This window comes from Dromiciops gliroides, chromosome 2 (assembly GCF_019393635.1).
Source record: "Dromiciops gliroides isolate mDroGli1 chromosome 2, mDroGli1.pri, whole genome shotgun sequence".
Lineage (NCBI taxonomy): Eukaryota > Metazoa > Chordata > Mammalia > Microbiotheria > Microbiotheriidae > Dromiciops > Dromiciops gliroides.
In genome coordinates, this window is record NC_057862.1 from 41,652,048 (window position 1) to 41,676,433 (window position 24,386).

The 24,386-nt window shown below is 44.9% G+C and overlaps 1 protein-coding gene across 1 annotated transcript in view; it reads right to left on the reverse strand.

The window, feature by feature from the left end:
- Positions 1-15,938: 15,938 nt before the first annotated feature.
- WNT8B (Wnt family member 8B) overlaps positions 15,939-24,386 on the reverse strand; it is a 111,313-nt gene continuing 102,865 nt past the window's right edge. The window contains exons 6-10 of the mRNA XM_043980288.1: positions 24,288-24,321; positions 22,409-22,547; positions 20,819-20,944; positions 16,984-17,126; positions 15,939-16,472 (exon numbers count right to left, since the gene is read on the reverse strand). Coding sequence (XP_043836223.1) covers positions 15,939-16,472; positions 16,984-17,126; positions 20,819-20,944; positions 22,409-22,547; positions 24,288-24,321 — 976 coding nt within the window. The remainder of the gene's footprint in view (positions 16,473-16,983; positions 17,127-20,818; positions 20,945-22,408; positions 22,548-24,287; positions 24,322-24,386) is intronic.

Here is a 24,386-nt window from a genome sequence, read left to right on the forward strand (position 1 = left end):
ATAGTTATGCATTATTTATGCAGGCTCCTTGAGGGCATGTACTGTCATTTGCTTTTCTGCGTGGGCAGTCACAAGAATGGTGATCCATTTGTTGATGTTGTTGCTGTTGGTATTCAGTTGTTTCAGTCATATATATCCAACTTTTCATAATGCCATATGGGGTTTTCTTGGCAAAGATACTAGAGTAGTTTGCCATTTCTTTCTCCAGCTCATTTGACAGATGAGGAAACTGAGGCAAACAGGTGAAGTGACTTGCCCAGGTTTACACAGCTAGTCAGTGTCTGAAGCCAGATTTGAACTCAGGAGGATGAGTCTTCCCAACTCCAGGTCTAGCACTCTATCCACTGTACCACCTAGCTGCCCTAATCTCAGAGCTAACCTCAGAAGGTAAAAATTCTAGGCTTTTTAAAAACTCAAAAAAAAAAAAAAAAGAAAAGAAAAAAGAAAATTAGAAGGGATGGAGTGAGCCTAACAAGAGCTGGTAAAAACATTTGCCTGGAATATTGTGAATCTAATCAAGAGGGATTCAGAGGGAACAAGGAATTTACATACACATAAAGGCATATGTATATATATGTGTGTGTGTGTGTATATATGTATATATACACACACACACACATATATATACATACACACACATAAGACAAGCCTCGTACTATAGAGGGTCACAGTTAGTATGTAAGAAGAAGAATAGTAGAAGAGAGAACCAAAAATTCATGAGAGATTATAAAGAAGAATTATAAGTAAGCTATATTTTATTTATTTGGCTGTTTATATGTTGTGTTCTATAGTAGAGTATAAACTCCTTGAGGGCAGGTGCAATTTTTCACTTTTATTTTTTTATACCAAGCTGATAGCAGAGTGCCTTGCTATAGTAGGTATTCAATAGATGCTTGTTGAATTAAATTGAAGAGCATGGCCTGAAATGAACTTCATGGTTCACATGCTTTAGATGTCTACATACCAATGATTGAACTATTTAAAATAATCAGGGAGGCAGAAAGGTACAGTGGGAAAAAGTATGAGATCTGTAGTCAGAGGTTCAAATCCTAATCCCAATGCTGCCATTTCCCCCATTGTGACCTTGGACAAATCACTTAACCTATCCAGATCTCAGTTTCTTCATTTGCAAAATAAAAGAGCTAGTCTAGATAAAATCCAATGTCCATTCTTGCACTAAATCTATAATTCTAGGATAAATTAGAGACCATGATGTAAAGAGGTAAATCTGATTGTACAGTTTCCACTGATATTTGGAAGAATGGGAGTCATGACTAGAATATAGTTCTGGAAGGATATGCCCTTTTCAAAAAGCATAGAAAAGTTAAGTGGGGGGCAGCTAGGTGGCGCAGTGGATAGAGTACCGGCCCAGGAGTCAGGAGTACCTGAGTCAAATCCAGCCTCAGACACTTAACACTTACTAGCTGTGTGACCCTGGGCAAGTCACTTAACCCTAATTGCCTCACTAAAAAAAAAAAAGTTAAGTGGGGAAGGTTAGAGTAGCATTGAACATTAAGAATAAACACTCATGAGGAAATCTAGGTACCTGAGGAAAGAAACATGGTAGAAAGTATTTGGGTGAGGATCAACAGAGATAGAAATAGAAGTAACATTGCTGTAGGAGTATACTATAGACTAACTGGACAGAAGAAGGGAGTAGGTGAGGAGTTGGGGAAACAAAATACTATTTTATACCAAAATGATAAATTCTACTATTTAGATATTTTTCAGTTCTCTTTGTGTCTGTGTCTGTCTCTCTGTCTCTCTGAATAATGGATAATTTTCTGACTTTCCTTAATTATAATTTCATCCATCACCAGGTAGAGGAAGTGACAAAAGGAACTGCTGCTACTTTGGACTTAATTCTCACAAATGAGGAAGAACTGTTTGCTAAAGAACTAATAGGAAGCTTGTAGGAAAGTAACCATTGTAGAGTGGGATCCATGACAGAGAAGGAACATAAAGTTGGACAGTATGATATGTGCCTCATATTTTAGGAGAGAAGATTTTGAAGGGGTCAGAGACAATAAGTGGGATTCACTGACCTAGTATTTTTCAGAAGTAGACCTTAGAAGGATGGAAAGCTGTCAATCTATGAGTAGTGATAATTTTGCAGAAGAGGAAAAATTGGAACTGAACTGGTTAAAGATACTAATGTGGGGGCAGCTAGATGGCTCAGTGGTTAAAGCACCAGCCCTGGATTCAGGAGTACCTGAGTTCAAATCCAGCCTCAGACACTTGACACTTACTAGCTGTGTGATCCTGGGCAAGTCACTTAACCCCAATTTCCTCACCAAAAAAACCCAAAACAAAACAAAACAAACAAAAAGATGCTAATGTGGATGGTAAGGGAGCTAATCAATAAACTCAGATTTAAAAAAGACAATTTATATCTGGGCGTGATAGCTCAGGTTTGCAATCCCTGATACTGGGGAGGTTAAAACTAGTGGATTCTTTGAGCTCATGAGCTCTGTGCTGCAGTGTACTAAGCCAATTAGTGTCTGCACTAAATCTGGCACTAATATGATGAATGCTTGAGAGTGGAGGGAGAGAGAGACACAAAGCTCCCAAGGAGTGGTAAATAAGCCCAGGTCATAAACTGAGCAAATCAAGGCTCCCATTTCATCATCAGTAGGATTTGGTTCCTGAGTGATCACTGTATTTCCAGATAAGGAGACCCCATCTCAAAAACAGAAGCAAAATCAAGACATGTATGAAGATGAAAGCATGAGAAAATAACAGATGATATATACAAAAGAGTAGCATAGTTCTGAAATAATTATATCAATTGAAAATTGGAACACTAGTGCATTGTTGGTAGAGTTGTGAACTGATTCAACCATTCTGGAGAGCAGTTTGGAACTATGACCAAAGGACTATAAAACTGTGGATACCCTTTGACCAAGCAATACCACTACTAGGTCTGTATTCCAAAAAGATCATAAAAAAATGGTAAAGGACCACATGTTCAAAAATATTTCTAGCAGCTCTTTTTTGGTGGCAAAGAATTGAAAATTGAGGGGATGCCCATCAATTGAGGAATGACTGAACAAGTTGTGGTATATGAATGTTATGGAATATTATCTTATAAGAAATGATGAGCAGGTGGATTTCAGAAAAACCTAGAAAGACTTATATGAACTGATGCTGAGTGAAGTGAGTAGAACCAGGAGATCATTGTACATAGTAACTGTATCATTGTGTGATGATCAACTGTGAAAGACTTCGCTCTTCTCAGCAATACAATGATCCAAGGCAATTCCAAAAGTCTTATGATGGAAGATACTTTCCACAGACAGAAAAAGAACTATAGAGTCTGAAGGCAGATCAAAATATACAATTTCTACTTTATTTGTTGTTATTTTTTCTTTCTTGTGGTTTTCCCCATTTGTTCTTATTCTTCTTTTACAACATGACTAATATGGAAATATACATAATGTGATTGTATATATAACTTATATATATGTGTGTGTGTGTATATCTATATCTATATATTACCTATATCTGATTTCTTGCTATCTTGGGGAGGGGAGGAAAAAATTCAGAGCTCAAAATATTACAAAAATGAATTCTGAAAACAATCTTTACATGTAATTGGAAAATAAAATACTACCAAAAAATGATATCCATTTGAACAGCCATAATGAACTGAAGTTGGCAATGAATGCTAAGGACAACAAAAACCATTTTTTTAAAAGCTATGTTTGAATCAAATGAAGAATCAATGAAATTGCTACTTTGGCTGGATGAGATGATGCTAAAATGATCTTGAGATCAGAATCAACTCTTATTCTGTTTTTGTTCTATCTTTCAAAGATAAGGATTTTTGAGCTTTAGAACAAAAATGGTTATCAGGGAGTGGAAAACTAAGATAAATAAGGGGACTGTCAGTCAGTACCTAGATATCATTGAACTACATCCTAGAGTAAAAATTGGCTGATGTTGTTGAGCCTATCAGTGGTCTTTGAAAAAAAAAACACATTTGGAGATGAGGAAAGGTATTGCAGGACTGGAAAGGGCAAACATTTCAATTTTCAATTAAAAAAAAAAAGGGGGTAAAGGGAAGGGTAGAGTCTGACAACTATAGACCAGTGAGCTTGACATGGATTTTTTAAAGAAAGTGTGGAACACATTAATAAAGAGGAAATTTATGAGTACTTAGAAAGGAAAGTAACCATTAAAAGCCAACATAGTTTCATGAAGAACGGGTCATGATATGCTTCCTTTTTCATGGTAACTAGGTTCAAATATCAAGAGAATGTTATAGACATTTGTATACTTATATTTAATGAAGTATTTGAAAAAGTCTCCCATGCTATGCCTGTGAATAAGGAGGCTAGATAATAGTACAGTTAGCTGGATTTGGAACTTGCTGAATGACTGGATCCAAAGAGTAATCATTAATGGGTTAATATTAAATTGGAGACAGGACTGTGGTGCACTTTGCTGGTCATTTGTTCTTGGTTGTGTGCTTTTCAAACTTTTATATAAATAACTTGCTAACTTGGAAATGTATCTTAAAGAGTTAAATTCTTAGAACAATAGATTCTTTTAAAATTATGATTAACCTGCTATCTCAAAGTAATCCTCATAGGGTAATAAAAATAACTACAGTATTATTTCATTAGTTAATTAGTTAATCACCTGGTGATTAATCACTAAGTAATACAGTTTTACCTGGGGGAAAAGGAATGAAAATAAAAAAGGAGTACATAACTAAAACAGCATTACAGATTTAAAAAAGGAAAAAGAAAGGTAAGAGAGGACAAGTGAAGATGGGGGAGGGATTTTAAAATTTTTTTATTTTAGATTGTCAGAACCATGCCTAAAGTTTGTCACACACTGAGGGTAGTTGATTGATTCAGCACTGGGATGGTGGACAGCACCGATCTTCTGAGTTGAAATTCAAGTTCTCTTTTATGTTGCAAACAGGAGCTTTCCAGGGAACATTTGAGGAGGAATAGTGCTGATAAGAAACTGGGAAGCAGTCTGGCAGAAACTGGGCATAGAACAATATCTTACACAATTTACCAAGATAAGATCAAAATAGATACTTAGACATGGAGATATTACAAGAGAATTTGAAGAACATGGAATATATTACCCATCAGACTTATGGATAGGCAAATAATTTATGAATAAACAAGAGATAGAGAGTAATGTGAGGTGTAAAATGGATAAAAGATTAAAAGTGTGAGAATCAGAGTGCCACCCCCCTGCTGAGAAAGACATTGCGAGAACCAGGGCAGCACTGCCCCAGGAGAAAGCATGTGACTAGCATCCAGAAGTTACATCTATTCATAGAACTGTTATATCTATTCATAGAACCACCTGTAAATCATGTCAATCAATGCTACCAGCCAATTAACTTGGAGCTGTGTGTGGGGACCACGCTGGGCGGGCCCTCAAGGAGCTTCCACTGGGGAGTAGTGGGGAGGGATCCTTCCTTCATTGGAGATCACAGTAAGGTGCAGGGAGCTAGGGTCTTTCCTTCTAAATTCCACGTGTTCTCTTTACTAACCCCTATTATACTTTAATAAATGCTTAATGCCCCAAAGACTAGTGCTATGAGTTTCTAATTTAAGGTGACCACACGTTAAATTTTTAAACATCACAATTAGATTTTAAACTTCACAAAAGAGATCCCAAAATGAAAACTCCAAGGAATATTGTAGCCAAATTCCAGAATTATCAGGTCAAGGAGAAAATACTGCAAGCAGCCAGAAAGAAACAATTTAAGTACTGTGGAGCCAGAGTCATGGTCACACAAGATTTAGAAGCATTTCTACATTAAAGGATCAGAGGGCTTGGAATATGATATTCCAGAGGGCAAAGGAACTGGAATTACAACCAAGAATCACCTATTCAGCAAAACTGAGGATAATTCTTTGGGGGAAAAAATGGATATTTAATGAAAAAGAGTACTTTCAGGCATTCTTGATAAAAAGACCACAGCTGAATAGAAATTTTGACTTTCAAATTCAAGACTCAAGAGAAGAATGAAAAGGTAAGCAAGAAAAGGAAATCATAAGGGATTTTTAAAAGATCAAACTGTTTACATTCCTACATGGGAATATGATATTTGTAATTGATAAGAACTTTCTCATTATTAGGGCAGTTAGAAGGAATATATATATATATATATATATATATATATATATATATACACAGAGGGTACAAGTATAAGTTGAATATGAAGGGATGGGGGCAACTAGGTGGTGCAGTGGATAAAGCACTAGCCCTGGATTCAGGAGGACCTGAGTTCAAATCTGGCCTCAGCCACTTGACACTTACTAGCTGTGTGACCTTGGGCAAGTCTCTTAACCCTCATTGCCCTACCCCCCCCAAAAAAAAGAATATGAAGGGATGATATCCAAAAAACTAAATTAAAGGGTAGGATAGTAATGCATTTGGAAGAAGGAAGAGGTGAAATGGGGGTAAATTATCTCACAAGAAGCAAGAAAAAGTTGATATAGTGGAGGGGAAGATGGAGGATGTGAGAGAGAGTGAGTGAACCTTACTTTCATCAGAATTGGCTCAAATAGGGAATAACATACACATTCAATTGGGTATAGAAATCTATCTTACCCAGTAGGAAAGTAGGAGGGGAGGAGGGTAAAAGGGGGTAGGATAGGTGATAGAAGGGAGGACAGATTAGGAGAGGGGGTAGTCAGAAGCAAAACACTTTTGAAGGATGGATAGGGTGAAAGGAGAGAGAGAATAAAATAAATGGGGGGAGGGAATAGGATGGAGGGAAATACAATTAGCAATAGTAACAGTAAAGAAATTTTGAAGCAAGTTTTCTGATAAAGCTTTCATTTCTCAAACATATAGAGAACTGAGTCAAATTTATAAAAATAATAGCCATTCCCCAATTGATAAATGATCAAAAGATATGAACTGGAGCAATTAACCAAAATCTTGTTCACTCCCAGATGCCTTTCTTTTCTGGTATTCTCTTGCTGACCTTGCTGAGCTGTGCATCAACCTCTACCCCACAACTGGCCCAAAAAAGCCTTGCATTCAATGGTTCCTGCAAAATATTCTATTTCTATCTCTATCTGTTAATGGGAAATGCTGTCCGTTCTTTTCTCCAACCCCTCCCTGAACCTCACCTTTGCAGTTTTCAAACATAAATCTCCCCTTCCTCTCCTGGGTTATGGGCTCTTTTGTACTTTGTATGGGGACCTTGGCTCTAATGTCTGATTTTCCTTTTAATGAAACTTTTCTGCTTTCAACCCAGCTTGGACTCCTCTGCATTTTGAGGGGTGAACTTTACCCAGTTGATATTTCTGGTGTCAGAAGTGGGATTCATCATGGTGAGGGGCATCTTCAAGACCACTGGTGGGGGGGGGAGTATATGATCCAGGCAGCTCAGACCCTTTGATGTCCAGCCTGCTATCTCCCCCTAAGGGGTCTGTTAAGTGCCTCCCTGTTTGAATCATGAACTCCCATCTCTTTTGGTTGAGTGAATTTATTAGAAGAAAAAGGGGTTTGGTTACCCCAGGGGTGCCAGGGTGGGTAAAGGCATGGCAGGGGTAGTGTTGATCAATTACTGAGACCAAAAGATCTCAGAGTATGGTGGCCACAGGTGGAAACCCCGACACAGGTTCCACAGGGCAGGCACCCTGCTGGTGGGGAACTGGTGAAGACCTGCAGGTTGGGACTGATTGTAAAGTCCCAGACTTTACAGTTTAGTCAGGAACTGATATTTAAAAGCCCCAATTTTTAATTCAGGTAGTTCACATGGCTCTAAAAAAGGGAAAAAATCTGGAATAAAGTTAAGAACTTGGTAACAAACTTCCCAAGATACTGAAGTGATTGACTATATGTCTCTACATTATGGGCCCCAAACCTTCAGATATTTAACTAATTGGCAGAAGTTAACTCAGGATGGCCCCTATCACCATTAGCCAACATGAGGTTCTTTTGATTGGGATAAAATGAATTACCTTAAGAAATGTTTTGATGAAGTCGGCAAAAAAATAAAATAAATATCCCAAGTGGGATGCTTTTAATAAATGACTGCTTGAAACCACCAAATGAGAAGTCTCTTGTAACTTGTATTCCATTAAGAAAACCTTGGATGGAATAAAAAAGAATGGGGGAAAAGCAGAAGAGAATATTTGCACCCTCCAGAATGATAATCAGAATTGTATTGCTCAATTAAAACAGTAAGTCAGGGATTTGCATGAGTAGAGGACCAAGTCACCTCTTCCAGAAAAAATGTATCCACCCCTCCCTAGGAAAGATTCATCCTCTTCACTCTGAGGATGAAGAAGAGAAGAGGACAGCCCCAATGCAACAGTTCTCTCTCTCTCTCTCTCTTTTGGCGAGGCAATTGGAATTAAGTGACTTGCCCAGGGTCACACAGCTAGTAAGTGTTAAGTGACTGAGGCTGGATTTGAACTCAGGTCCTCCTGACTCCAGGGCCAGTGCTCTATGCACTGTGCCACCTAGCTGCCCCAACAGTTCCCTTTTAAAATCAAGGAGCCTGGGGGTCAATACTCTGACTTAATCCTTTAAGTTGAAATATGCAACTTCTGACATAAATCTGTAAGACATTTAACTGATTGTTTGCATTGGTTCTAATTTGGCTCAACATTATTGAAATTAAAGAAATTAAGACTAGTCATTGAAAAATTGAAATTTTGGTTTTGCTGGGCAGCTTTAAGTGATGGTTTCTGTCAACCTCCCCCTAAAAGGGGTCTCATCTTTATATTCTATGTATCTGTCTTATCATTTTGTCTGTTTGTGTCTTTGAAAAATGTAGGAAAATCTTTGTCCTGCATCACGTTTGCATTGTTTGTAGATTCTGTTACCTTGATAGAAAAAAACAGCCAGCCAGAAGAACTTCTAAGGGCTGGAGCCAAAGAGTTTGGAACACTGGGAAAGATTTTCATCAAGCCTCAGAAGGCCCCATAGATAAGACCCTCCATATCTTCCTCGTTAGCTAACCTTGGGTAAATCAGGGAACACTCCAATCCTATACACTCTTCTCCTCAACCAGTTATAAAATTCAGAAATCCTGAAGCACAGATGTAGAAGTGGAAGGAGCAGATAACAACTTGCGCCTCATTCAATTGCCATCCTACAATGCCTAAAAAAGAGGAATCATCTCTAATTCATGGTAGAGATAGGTAATTCAATGGATGGGAGCCCTGGGCCTAGATTCAGAAAATTTAACCCTAATCCTAAAGTTCAAACCCAGACTCAGAAACTTGCTAGCTGCGTGATTTGGGGCAAGTCGATTAACCTCTGTTTGCCTCAGTTTTCTCATCTGTAAAATGGGGATAATAATAGCACCTACCTCCCAGGAATGTTGTAAGATCAAATGAGATAGGGCAGCTAGGTGGCGAAGTGGATAAAGCACCAGCCCTGGATTCAGGAGGACCTGAGTTCAAATCCAGCCTCAGACACTTGACATTTACCAGCTGTGTGACCCTGGGCAAGTCACTTAACCCTCATTGCCTCACCAAAGAAAAAAAAGAAAAGAAGATCAAATGAGATAGTATTATTGGTAAAGTTCTTAGCACCTGGCACATGGCAGTGCTATGTGCTAGCAGTTAATAATAATGATGCTATTATGATTAATGGGTCAAGTCAACAGTCCTGTGAACAAGCATTTATCAAGCACCTTCTATGTGCCAGGTACTGTATTAAGACCAAAGAGAACTTAGAAAGTAAGGTCAGAGCAGAAGTGATTGACTGGGATATCACGGCAAAGATGAGGATTAGAAGTGAGGCAATAGGAGAAGAACAAGGCAGGGATAGGAGATTGTGATGAAAGCAGGAGGATTTCAGAGTTCAAGACCTTGGAGGTGGCAGTGTGGGAATGACAAGGAGGCCCCAGATGTGGATCATCCTTGTGGGAGGCTGAGGTAGAGTTGAGAAACAGATCCTGAGAGCTGATGGAGTTGATACCCCCCGGGGGCCCAGCATGTGCCAAAGAGTCATCATTGCAAATACTGAAGACACCAAAAGTGAGGCTAAGGGTTGTGGTTGGAAAGGATGCACCAAGTACAGATCTGCTTGAGGAGGGAAGGATCTGTGACCTGGAGGTCATTAGACAATAACCACAAGGCTTTGACCTGAGTGATTGAATTTGGCAGGTGTGAACTTCTAGTAAGGACAGGTTGGGGAGGGGTAGTGGCAGAGGGAAGGTGTGGAAGTGGTGGTGGGGATCAAGTGGTATTGGGGCTACTTCCTTTGATCCTCTGGTTCCCCAGGAGTTTGGGTGAGAGGAAAAGAGCTCAGCACTGGACAAATAAAACTCTCAGTACAGTAAGTATGCTTCTTCTTCTTCTTCTTCTTTTTTGGTGAGGCAATGGGGGTTAAATGACTTGCCCAGGGTCACACAGCTAGTAAGTGTTAAGTGTCTGAGATTGGATTTGAACTCAGGTCCTCCTGAATCCAGGGCCGGTGCTCTATTCACTGCGCCACCTAACTGCCCCAGTAGGTATGCTTTTAAGTACTGCTTGTCTTCTTGGCTAGCCTATCATCCATCAGTCAATCTGTCTGCCTGTTGGCTGGGCTGGCACGATGGTGGCGGTGGTGGTTTTGATGGTGGTGATGGTTCTGATGGTGGTGATGACTCACCAGGCATGTTCAATCATCCTTCCTGACTCCCCTGCCTAAGACAGAACAGAAAGGGGAGACTGGGGCCCAGCCATTAGCACATGGATATTAGAAACCCTAGGGTTTGCTCTACTACCCTGTATTCCAAGGTGGTCACTAGGTTGGCCATGCTGTGGTTATAGGTGCTTCTGTGTGAGAAGGAAAAGGCAGAGAGAGGAGCCTCTCCCACGCTCTCATCTCCTCCTTTCCCCTCCCCTCTCCTCCAAGGACACTGTGGGCCTAGGACTTCTGCTCTTTCTTTTTGCTCCTCAGTATTTGCTTCATAGCCGGGTTCTCCTGGTGCTGCCCACCCCCCACCTCCGGACCTTTGGGTGTTTGAGCCACTGAAGCACTCCAGTAGGGGAAATAAACTGTAGACATGTGGTGTCCTCCAAGGTCAGATATCTATTTCCATCGATGCTCCTGTCTTCCCACCCCAGGCCTCCTCCCCAAACGAACCGGACACCCATATTCTGCTCCGCTCTGTGAGTCTGTGAGGTTTGGGCGCTGCTGCCCTGCAGCTGGGATGGAGAACAGGGAGCCTCAAAGGAATGAAGAGCTAGCTGGGATGGGGTGGGAAGGAGGGCCAGACAGGAACTCAGCCTTGGGGCTCCCTCAAATTAGAGCCAGCGCTGGGGGTCCGAAGGGCCCACAGCAAGGCAGAACCCTAACCCAGACAGGGCCAAGCCCAGTCTGCAGGCGAGATGTGGGGCTGTTTGGGGGCATTGTGCGGGCGGAATTGGTTTGCAAAGCCATTGGCTCAGGGGTGGATAATGCTGGCTCACTTCTTTTGAAGGCACAGTGTGAGCCCCCCAAAGAAAGTGCTTTCCCAAAGTGGCTTTGAAGCCAAGAGCCCATTGAAGGAAAGAAAGGCCCAGAGAGGGGATTAGTTTGTTCAGCAGCTGTGAATTTCAGTGGGAGGTTGATGAACTCCGGAGCCTTTGTTTAAATTAAAGGGGGGGAGAAAAAGCCCCTGCTGGCGGGAGAGCCCCACTCGGGCCGCCACTGACACAAGGAGGAGTGCGAGCCGAGCTGCGGGGAGCTGGGTCCGCCCTGAGAGGCCGGTTCCCAACGCCCTGGGGAAAGGTGTCGGGAGCCAGGGAGGGGGCAGCCACGGATTAGCATGTGAAATGAAGCGGCCCGGCGGCTGGAGGACAGGGGGGGCTGGAGAGGAATGGGGGGTGGGGCGAGGGCGAAGGAGGGAGGGGGAAGGGTCGGGAGGGGGCAAACGGATTTAATAGTATCTTGGGCCTCTCTTTTCCCTTCCTGAGCTCCTCGGGGAGATTGTTTTGCCTGGGCAGCCTTTCTTCCCCCGCCTCCCCCCCACCCCCAGCGGAGACTCGCCCCTCTGCGAGTCAATGTAAATATTTCTCCTCCTGGAATGCGGGTTAATTAAAAGGAAACCGAGTAGGGGAAGCGTCCAATCCGAGCCTACAATGGTCGTGTCCAGCTCCCTCCCCGGCCCTCCAGCTGCAGGCTTCTCAGTCTATCCCTACTCGGTGCCAGCCTGATCTCAAGGGTCGCATGGAAGAAGGCCCCCTCTCTAACTGGCCTGATTCCCCTTCATCGCCCCCCCCAAGTCCTTACTGCGGCCCAGGGCTCCCCCTTTCTGCTTCAGGTTGGGGCTGCGGAAAGGAGGAAGACACCTGGAACTGTAGAAAAAGAGATCTGGTGTCCCAGGACTAATGGGTTCGAAACCCGCCTGGATCACTCTCTTCCCAGGTGACTCCGGACAACCTGCTCAATCTCTTAGGGGCCATTTCCTCATCCATAAAATGACAAGGTTGTACCCAATGAGCTCTAAGTCCCTTGGCCTTCTATAGCTATGATGCCCTGACCTGGGTTCAAGTAGCAATCCTAGGCCTGACATCTGTAAGAATAGGAAAGTTGGTACGAATTGGGCAATAGCCAAATCAATTCTGTTACTGTTAGGAGCCAACTCCCTATGGCTGTGATGGAATACTAAAGTGCTATAAGTAATGACAAAAGGGATAGTTTCCGAGAAATCTGGGAAGACTTTTATGATTTGACAGAGAGAGGTGAACAGAACCAGATCAATTTACACAATAACACTGTAATGACGAACAACTTTAAAAGACAAGAACTCTGTCCGTGTCAACGACCAGGTAGGATTCCAGAGGACCCATGATAAAGAATTCTACCCACCTCCAGAGAGAAGATGGACTCGGAGCAGATTGAGACATGGCGTTTTGGAGACGGTCAATGCAGGAATTTGTTTGGCTCGACTATGCATGTTTGTTACATATTTGTTTCCTCCTCCCCCCCTGCCCGCTCTGAGCTTCAAGCAATTCTATGAGACCATAAGTTTCAGTTTCCATCTGCCTCCTCCATGGATTAAATCATAACTCTATGATGTATTATAAGGCCAATGCTAAAAGATGAAATCTCATGTTGTGAGGGAAACACTTTCTAAATAGTAAAGTGCTACAAAAAATGTGAGCTATTAATGGGATCATAAGAAAGAATACAGGCAGCTAGGTAGTGCAGTGGATAGAGAGCCAGGCCTGGAGTCAGGAAGAACTGAGTTCAAATTTGACCTCAGGCACTTACTAGTTAGCTCTGTGACCCTGGGTAAATCACTCAACTGATTGCTTCAGTTTTTTTTTCCCCCATAAAATGAGCTAGAAAAGATACTCCAGTATCTTTGGCAAAAAAATCCCAAATGGGGTCATGAAGAGTCAGACATTAATGAAATGACTCAACAACATGAAATAATATATGGGTGGGGCAGCTAGGTGGTGCAGTGGATAAAGCACCAGCCCTGGATTCAGGAGGACCTGAGTTCAAATATGGCCTCAGACACTTGACACTAGCTGTATGACCTTGGGCAAGTCACTTAACCCTCATTGCCCCCCCCCAAAAGAAATGAATGTAAGGGGGCAGCTAGGTTGCACAGTGGATAAAGCACTGGCCTTGGATTCAGGAGGACCTGGGTTCAAATCTAGCCTCAAACACTTGACACTTACTAGCTGTGTCACCCTGGGCAAGTCACTTAACCCTCATTGCCCCACCCCCCCAAAAAATTAATGTGATCTGAAAACAAAAGCTATCAATAAAAATAAGATTAATGATTTAAAAATAATAATGGAAGGGAGGAGGCTCTCACTGGAGACCCAAAGGGCTCAGACAGGTTCTATCATCAAACATGGATACTGTTCCCAATAGGAGCGAAGAAAAGTCTCTTGAAATGGTTGGCAAAGAATTAGAAGGTTCTGTTGTAGGGACTGAGCAAAGATGGAGAGGGGGAAGGCATGACTTTGTAACAGAGAGTTAGAGAAAGGGTCTTACTTATCCTTAGTGGGGAAAAGGAAGGAATGTGAAAACTAATGCAGCTGCTGTGACCCCCTTGGCTGGACTATGGGTGCTCTTGGTCTCAGCAAATGTGAAGGCAGAGGGAGTCCATTCCCACTTGCCATTGACATCAAGGCCCTGAAGCAGTGAGTTCAGAACCCTGCTTCTCTTTACTATTTTCAAATAATTGCTTTTCTTCAGCTGGTATGAGATGGCTGCTGGTCCCAGGAACCTATTCCCCTCCAAGAACCTCACCCCTAATCCTCAGTTTGAATAGCAAGATAGCCCATCTCTTCTGGTCAGGACAGTCCTAGGGGACTTCCTTTCTCTTATTTGACCTAGATTGAGCAAATTTCCACTTCTTCCATGCGGACTGACATCAGAGAGCAACATCATCATTGGAAAAGCTCTTGGCTACTGTTTTATTGCATTAGCTAGTGGGTTATAGACACCTGGCAGCTGTAGCCATAGGCTGACTAGTGGGTGAGGGGGCTGAAGTTTGGGAAGGATGGTTGGCATCCAGACTATATGGTCTGAGCAGTTAAGCCTGGAAGTCACCACCCTCCAGCCCTGGAGGAAAAAAAAAAGTACATTCTCCCAAAGAAGGCAGCAAATGGTTAGGATTGTTAGACACAGATTCCAGTGAATTAAGTTCAAAGTGCTCAACTTCTATGGACCTCAATCCTTCAGAGAGTCAAGGTTTCATCCCCTCCCATCATTGTGCATGCTCACTTTTCCATCAATGTGGTTCATGACCCCTCTAAACCTAAGTTGATAGTTGGTTTAAACAGCTGCTATGGTTGATGAGATCCATCATCTGATGGCGGCCAAGTCTCTGGTGAGAAGTTTCTCCCAACCTAGTTCCGTTGGTCCTTGGACAAGACACACAGTCCATCCTTGGTTTTCTATTCAAAGCCTTTCCATCTTGCTAGGACTGGCCAGAGCTTTATGTCAGAAAACAATTTCTTATATATAATACAATTAAATAGCCCTCTCACACAAAGTTTCAGTCTGGGAAGAAGACGCTCAGTCCTTCCTGCCCCGGTCCACGTCAGAGCCATAGAATCAGTGTGGCTTTAGAAAACAAGCAGTCCCACCAGGAGCCCCACCTCAGATGAACTCTGGAAGGCAGGGAGATGGGATCAGGGGAACGAGGGAAGGCTCTGATCCATCCCTAGTAGAGTCAGAAGCATGTTCGTGGCTTCTCTGGTTATCTGCAGGGGGCCACTTCTAGGTGCTAGCTGGGCATACAACTGTCCCCTGGGGTTGGCACCTTGGGCCTCCTGTTTTTCTTTTTCTGGGTAATAGGAGCAGGGCTTCCCTTCTAGTCCGACTCTTGCAGACATCCAAACCTGACTCCCGGATGTCTCCAAAGTAATTTCCAAAGACAGCTTCTCCCCGGGAATAGAAGAACCGGGACTAAGGCAGATTCCTCCCACCTCCCCCCTTTGTCGGAGGAAGAAGGAGTTACTAGGAGAAGGGGCTGAGTAAGCCATCAGAGAGCAGCAACTAGTAGAGCAGAACGGCAAGTCCAGAGGTTGGAGGGGAAGGAAAGACTTTATCTGGCTCCCATGAGTCTCAAAGTGTTTTTCTCAACTTTAAAGGCCACAGTTAGGTAGGACTGCGGTGCACAAGGGTCCCCCCTGGCCAGAACCCACTTAGCTTCAGGAGGGTCAGTGACACAGTGGTTATAGGACGAGAAGGTGCTAGGCCTCCCATTCTCTACGAGGTTGGGGGAGGAGACAGGCTAAGGGCCGTGAAGGATTAGGTTTGGGAAGCATAGTTTATTCCAGGGGGCCGGCCAGAGGCTGTCGGCAGGTACGGGACGAGATAGGGAGGGTCTCGATGGCTTTGCCTCAGCCTCTCCGCGGGCTGGCGCCAGTCGGGAGGAGGCCCGGCAGGGAGGGGAGATCGGAGGGCGCGCCTGGGGCGCTTCCGGAGCTCTGGGGTGCCGGGTCCGAGGCCCCTGCAGTGCCGGGGGAGGGGGAAGTGGGGTCGGGGCGGGCTGCCTACGGCCTCCTCCGGGGCCGCAGCCGCTCTCCGCCGGCGCGGCTGCAGAAGTACTTGGTGACGCGGCGGCGGCACTGCTCACAGCGCACGGCGCAGCACCAGTGGAACTTGCAGTTGCAGCTGGTGACGGTCTCGGCGCGCCGCTGCTCCACCGCCAGTCCGCAGTCCCCGCACAGGCGGCGGCAGCTGCGGCGCTCCCAACGGCCCAGGGCGCGGCCGCGCCGCAGGCACTCGCGGCCCTCGGTGCCCGGCAGGCCGAGCGTCTTGTTCTCCAGGCAGTAGTCGGGCGAGTCCTCCAGGTGCACGAGCTCGCGCGTGGAGATGGCGCGGAAGGTGTCTGCGATGGCTCCCCGGCCCGCCGCGCTGTTGCCGGCGCCCTGCAGCAGCTCCACCTTGAGCGCCGCGTGGTACTTCTCCTTGAGGTGCGCGCCCACCTCGCGGAACTCAGGCAGCTGCAGCCAGCACGTCTGAGTGGTGCAGCTGCCCGACACGCCGTGACATTTGCACGTGCGCTTCATGGTGGCCTTCACCGCCTGGCCGGGGAGGGCGGGGTGAGCGCGGGGCCTCAGCAGTGTCGGAGGACCTTTCCTTCCCGGACTACCGCTCAGGACCCTGGACACCTCCTGGGCACTGACTTCTCCCCCGTCCCCGCCCCCTCCCCCGAGGCCCCTGGCTGAGCTACCACCAAGTTTCCCTTTCCCAGACCCCTCCAACCTTAAATCCATCCCTGAACTTTTCCCAGGGCTTTCTCCAACCTGCACTCCGCCTCAGCTGCCACCGGGGACAACCCTCCCTCCAAGGGCCCTCCTATCCTGACCCGAAGAGGGGAGCCTCCAAACAGGCCTGAATTTTACACTTAGGACCAAGTTTGCTGGCTTACTGCCTTCGTCTCCTCTTCTGTTAGACCGACAGAAGAGCAGCCAGGGGGTGAAAGTAGACTAAGTAAAGAAAGGAAAGCCCATCACACCCTTTACCTTGAGACTGGGCAGTTGGAGAGGAGCTGGAGCCATCCCCTGCCCCCACCCAGGTCTTGCCAGGGCTCACCTTTCGGCCAGCTTCATTGTTGTGTAAGTTCATGGCAGCACGGGCATCCTGCCCAGTCTCCAGTGCATCCACAAATTGCTTGGAGATGGCCTCTCCGAAGCCCACATTGTCACTGCAGCCACCCCATAGCCAGCCCTGGCCCCCTGGGAAGGAGCAGAGAGGGAGGAAAGGGCTCTCAAGCTTCTGCCTTAGTCCTGGAGGAGGTAACTCAGCCAGTTCTGGATCTCTAGAAGAGGCATGGTGTGATCTGAGGCTGAGGCCTTGTGCTCAGAGACCTGGGAGAACCTTTAGCTGTCCCTGAACCATGGCAAAAAAGGGACAAGGCTATCTAGAACTCTGAGAATTTGGATTCCCTCAAGTTTGGGGGAGTTCTTCTTTCTCATTCAGCCAGCATTTATTGAGTGACTAACATGTGCCAAGGACTGCGAGAGGCCCTAGGGATACAAAGGAAAAAAGGGAAGAAAGAAAGAAAGGAAGGAAGGAAGGAAGGAAGGAAGGAAGGAAGGAAGGAAGGAAGGAAGGAAGGAAGGAAGGAAGGAAGGAAGGAAGGAAGGAAGGAAGGAAGGAAGGAAGGAAGGAAGGAAGGAAGGAAGGAAGGAAGGAAGGAAGGAAGGAAGGAAGGAAGAAATTCTGCTCTCAAAGATGTTACATTTTACTGAGGAGGGGGATATAACATGTACACAGAGAAATAAATACAAAATACATAGAAAGCAAATACAAAATAATTTTTTAGAAGATGGCACTGGCAACCAGGGGATCAGATAGGCCTTGTATAGGAGGTGGCCCTTAAGCCAAGTGTTGAAGGAAGCCAGGGATGCCAAAGGACAGTTACAACTCTCAGCATTCATCAGCTCATCCCCAACCTCCTCCAGCTGCCATCCTCTACCAACCCACTTTGTGGATTTAAGTAATACTAAACCTCTGTTAAGTGTATGATCTTTAGCAAGAAACAGCTGCCATCCACTCAGCTGATGCTTGAGGGAGTGCAAGAGGTATGGAGAACTGGCTTGTCCTTGGGCATGTTGGGAGGTGGCTTAGTAGATCCTTGGGGGTGGTGAAGTCGATAAAGCACTGGCCTTAGAGCCAGGAGGACTTGAGTTCAAATCTGGGTTCAGACACTTGACACTACTAGCTGTATGATCCTGGAGGAGAGAGTGAGGCTGGTGACTGCACAGCCCTCCCTCACTTAAATCCAATTCACTGCAAATCATGGTATCACCTCCCAGTGTCATGGTCTTCTCAGAGAACAAAGAACAAACAATAGTAGATCCTTGGATAACATGTTATATACCTTCTGTCCCTTCACAATCTCTATGGTCTATATAACTGAGATAACATTTTTACCCTTTTAGGGAGAGGGGAGGGGTGGGAGGAACGGAGAAAATTTGGAACTCAAATTAAAAAAAAAAGAATGTTAAAAACATCTTTACATGTAATTGGAAAAAAAATGCTATTTTTAAAAATCTCAGGGCAGCTAGATGGCGCAATGGTTAAAGCACCGGCCCTGGATTCAGGAGTACCTGAGTTCAAATCCGGCCTCAGACACTTGACACTTACTAGCTGTGTGACCCTGGGCAAGTCACTTAACCCCCATTGCCTGCAAAAAAAAACCCCTCTATGGTCCAGCCAAATGGGCCTTCTTGACGTTTCTCACTCCTGACACTTCATTTCCCACCTCCATGACTTTGTACAATCAATCTTCCATCCTTAGTTTCCTTCCAAGCTCAGCTCACATATCACCTTCTATGTGAAGCCTTTCTTGATTCCCCAGATGCTCCTGCTTTCTTCCCAAATTATCTTTTATTTATGTACTTATTTTGCATATCTGGCATATACACAGAGAGGCAGTGTAGGGTCATGGCTAGGGAGCTAGATCTTAAAGGCAAGAAGACATCATTTCAAGTCCTGATTCTGACACACGCTGGATGTGTGCCCCTGGACAGATCACTTAATCTCATAGTGCTTTAAGCATAAATTGCAGATAAGACACCAATCTGCATTGGTAGAAGGAATTTCCTCACTTGGGAGTCCCTATGCCAATGACATCACAGGTCCAATCCCTAGCCTTATTTTTTTATATGCTAATCTACCTATAAGTAGTCTGGCACCAATTGACCAGGGATCCTTGGAAGAGGGGATTTTTTTCATTTTTGTCTTTGTAGCTACAGAGCCTAACACATAGTGAGTGATCAATAAATGTTTTTGATTTGATTGATTGATACCAGCTTGTAGGAATCCAGGTAAATTCCCCGTGTTTCTGGGAAATTTGTGTGCCTGGGGTTTGGGGGGCATCTGGGTATCAAAGTGTATAGAGTATTCAACCTGGAGTCAGAAAGACCTAACTAAATTCAAATCCAGCTTTGAATACTTATGAGCTGTGTGATCCTGTGCAAGTCACTGGATCAGTTTCCTCATCTGTAAAATGGGGATAATAATAGCATCTACCTCCCAAGATGGCTGTGAGGAGCAAATGAGATGACATCTGTAACGTACTTTGCACACCTTAAAGCTAGCTATTCATATTACATCCTTTAAATCCAAGTATTCTCACTGAAAACTACTGGAAAGTAGTTTGGAAAATACTGGGCATAAACCAGCATTTCAAACCATATACCAAGATAAGGTATATGATTTAGACATAAAAGGTGATATCAAGTAAATTAGGAGAGCATGGAAAATGTACCTGTCAGATCTATGGATAAGAGAAGTGTTTATGACCAAAACAAGAGATAGAGAAGATCATGGAAGTAAAATGAGTAATTTTGATTAGATGAAATTAAAAATCTTTTACAAAAAAAAAAAAGCCAAATACAGCTTGCTCTGGTTTAGATATCACTGAGTTTGGGGATTACAACCGGAGGGTTCAGCTGTTCAGAGTTTTTCCTTCTGTGAGAAACTAAGGTGCCTGGTTAAGGCAGATCTATACAGGGCAGGGCCAGGGAGAGGAGGGACAAGGAAGCAAGGTGGAAGGGAGAGGCTGAGAAGGGAATGAGGAAGGGAACTTTGGAGGACAGGGAATATAAGAGAGGAATTAGGGCCTGAAGATTTAGGGACTGGAGTTGGGGGGATTGGACTTGTGGGGATGGGCTTCAGGGGAATGAGAGAGTGTGTGGCCTGAGGGAGGACAGGGAGTCTATGGCAGGGTTTCTTAAACTTTTTCCACTTGTGACCCCTTGTTGCCCAAGAAATTTTTATGCAACCTTGGGTATAGAGATATATAAAATGGATATACATAACCTTTTACTGTTGCCAAAATTTTCACAATCCCCACATTCAGTTACACAACCCCATATGGGGTCATGACCCAGAGTTTGAGAAACTTTGCTCTAGAGAAAATACTTCTAGGAAAGGGGGAGTCACAGAAAAAGAATGAAGGAATTCAGAGAAAAGAAGGGGAGAAGGGCCCCAGAAAAAGAAAAGCAGGGGAAAGGACAGGGAAGGAAATGTTAAAGGGAGTATTGATTGGTGGACGACACATAGAAAGATGTGTCTTCGAGCTTGGGAAAGAAGGGAGGGCTTGTTCCAAGGCTCTGCTCACATTTTCTTTTCCTGATGAGAATAATTTGTGGGAAAATGTGCATTCTGGACTTTTCTCAGCCCCACCTGTGGTCTGAGCTCTCCCAGGTCTGGCTCCATGGGAAGGTCTGGGCTCAGCCTCATCGATCTCTTGTGAACTGGTGTCGTTGGCTTAGCTCTTTTTCCCTTGGTGAAAGGGTCCAGTTCTATGCAGAACCTCCCCCTGATGCCCACAGGGTTCCCAGCCCCCTTCATACTTTCATTTCTATCACTGACTTTCACCCCCCCCACCCATCTACCCTCCACACTGGGTACTTACCCAGCTGCCCATTCCGGGAATCATCACATCCACAGTTGTCAAAATCCCCAAGGCTGCAGTTTCGGGTCAATGTGTACATGACCCCAGCAGAGCTGATAGCATGCACAAAGGCTGTCTCTCGATTGGCTGTCAGGAATCAGAAAGAGGACATCTAGAGGGGTGTGTGGGTTGCCTCCCCTTCAGTGTCCCTCATGCCAACCTCAGAGGCCATCTAGCTGAACCCATATATGGAAGCAAGAATCCTCACCACACAGGTGATTACCCGGGTTATGCTTGGATGTCTCCATCCTCAGAGCAACAGCCGATCCCACTTTCAATAACTCTAATTGTGTGGTGGGATCCCTGCAACTCTGGGGTCAAGCAGAATATGTCTGAACTCTTTTGCCTGTGATAATCAACAAACCAATAAGCATTTATTAAGTGCCTACTATGTGTTAAGTGCTTCATATACTTGAGGACTGGAGGACAGCTATCATGTCCTTTCTAAGAATAACTGGGCTTATTTGGAAGCCCGGTTACATAGGTTGATTCTTCTCCAGCTTCAACATTTCCAGGTTCATTGGTTAATTCTTACTTAGTATACTTCTGATATACATACACACATACTCCCACACACATATGTGCATGTATACATACACATGTACACACATACGTTATAGAATACTATAGCACATCAGACAAGACGTACAATAGCATAGTATATTATATCACTCCCCTGCCTCAATCTGCTGTATGTTCCCTCATCTCCTCTTCTTTCATTCCCCCTATCCCTTGCATGGTTTGTCTATTCTGTTTCCATCTGATGCTTTGTCAGCTGTGCCTTCTGGAAACCCAAGAAAAGACCCCTAGCTGAACAGGGGACTGGAAACAGGTGATACTGGTGGAGTGGAGAGGAGTTAGGTTTGACAGGTAAGGGAATAATCGGGTTCCTCAGAGTCCTGTCCCCACCTTCCCCACCTGGGACAAGACAGAACCCGAGGGAAATCGAAGAAGAGGATGAGTCTGAGCATCCTGCTGTGATGACTCTGAGACAAGTTTGCTCCAAAACAGCTTCAGCTGGAAGGAACCAAAGCTCAGGCCATCAGGAATGACACTCTCCAGCTGGCTTCCAGTCTCTCAGTTGAGCCTGTTGACCAGTGGTATGTAAATGTCTATGTGTGTATGTGTGTGATTGCATGCATATGTCACTTGGAAGTATGATGCCTACTCAAGCTTTCTGCCCATCACCAAGCAAACAGAACTCAATCCAAGAAATATTTATTCAATGCCTGCCCTGAGCAAGGCACTGGGAATACAAAAATTAACCCCACATACATCAGCCATCTCCTCCCCTGACAATAATAGGACTCTTGGGGGGCAGAGAATGGGATAGAATAGGGGTGAAGCAGCATTGGAAATGAAGGCTGTAGGAAGAGGAGAAAGCCATTTTTCTGGGTAGACAAGATTTTGAAGAAGGATCCAGATGGCGAGAAGAGGCTGGGGCCAGAGTCCCCTGAAGGGGAGTGTACGTATGTTCAGGGCTATGCCAGGATATGGGGCTCTAACCTGTGGCCAAGGGGTCCCAGGAGCTGCGGCTGAGGCTTTCCTTACCACTGCGGAGCCCGCCATGACTGGACAGCTGGAGTGCTCTCTCTGGGCAGTTCCATCGGTCCCAGGCAAACTGGTATTTGCATTCTTCGATACCACTCTGAGCACCGGCGGCCACACTGCTGGAGTAGATCAGATAGGCCTGCAGGGACAAGAGTGTCAGTGTGCACAATCATCTGGGTCAGTCAGACACTCAACTAGCATTTACTAAGTACCTACTCTGTGGTAGGTACTGTTTTAAGCACTGGGGATGCAAAGAAAGGCAAAAGATATTCCCTGCTCTCAAGGAGCTCCCAGAGTGGGGAGACAACATGCAAATTTTATGCTATATCAGGAAATTGGTGTGGTTTTCATCTCTGTGATCTGTAATGTGTGAGACATTCATCTGGGGGGGGGGAGCAATGAGGGTTAAGTGACTTGCCCAGGGTCACACAGCTAGTAAGTGTTAAGTGTCTGAGACTGGATTTGAACTCAGGTCCTCCTGAATCCAGGGCCGGTGCTCTATCCACTGCGCCACCTAGCTGCCCCTGACAACAGGCAAATAGTTATAATCACACAGGATTTATGCTGGGGAAGGTGGGGACAGGACTCAACCTAACCCCTCTCCACTCCACCAGCATCACCTAATACCTGAACGTAAGGCAGCCTCATCATCTTTGGTGCAAACCTTCCCACGGCATGGCCAGTGTTAGTACAGCAAGCTCAGGCCAGCTGATCCTGGAGGGCAAGGGTCAAAGGGGAGAGGGATGGAAAGACATCAGCCCTGGTTCACAGCCTTGAGTCTCTCTCTAACCGTGGGGCTGCCCACAGCCTGCATATATAACCAAGAAGACACGGGACTGAGGCAGCTAGGTGGTGCAGTGGATAGAGCACCTGCCCTGGAGTCAGGAGTACCTGACTTCAAATCTGGCCTCAGACATTTGACACTTACTAGCTGTGTGACCCTGAGCAAGTCACTTAACCCTCATTGCCCTGCCCCCCCACAAAGGTATTGATATCTCAAACATAGGAGGGAACAGTCTTTCCTTACTCTGTCTTGGTCAGATCATATCTAGAATATTGATTTAACTGAAGGAATTAGAGACATCTACTCAGGAGAAGGGAAGACTTAAGGGGGATACGAAGGCTTATTATGTGCGATATGGTAGAATTTATATACAAGCAGGTGAGGGCCAGGGACCATTGAATTTTTGTCCTTTCTGCAAGGATCTTATGCATGAGCAAGGATACTAATGTGGATGCAAATTATTGTGATATGAAACAGAGTACAAGTTCACAAAAAAGGGGGCAGCTAGGTGACGCAGTGGGCAAAGCACTGGCCCTAGATTCAGGAGGTCCTGAGTTCAAATCCTGCCTCAGACACTTGACATGTACTAGCTGTGTGACCTTGGGCAAGTCAATTAACCTTCATTGCCCCCCCCCCCAAAAAAAAACAAAATTAAAAAAATAAAATAAAACAAGTTCACAAAAAAGGTTCAGACTAAGTTCATAAGGGAAGTACTTGGAAGAAAGATCCCTTCTCACTGGCTGGGGGTCAGAGAGGGCTTCCTGTGGAACATGGCATCTGGGATGGGCCTGAAAGGAAAGGCAGGATTTGGAAAAGGAGAAGAGGTGGGAAGCGGATTGTAGGCAGAGGGATGGTGTGAGCAAAAGTAGGGGAGGTGAAAAAATTCATGAGGTTATCTTGATCCCCTTGGGAAAAGGTGATAGATAATGGGAAATTAATGTTCTATCAAGAGACATGTATAACCCACAGGGAGGGAGGGAAAGAGGGATAAAAATTAGAACCCCAAACTATAAATAAAAATGTTTATTATTTTTTTAAGTAGCCAAAACATAGAGGTAGGTGATCCCAAAGGGGGAAATCAAAAGTTTTTCTTACCTTTGGACCCGTCATCAGGAAATTATTGACTGACCTAGAATAGATGGAGATCAGAATGTGAAAAGAGTTACCAACTATCCCCAACCTCAAGTAGCTGCT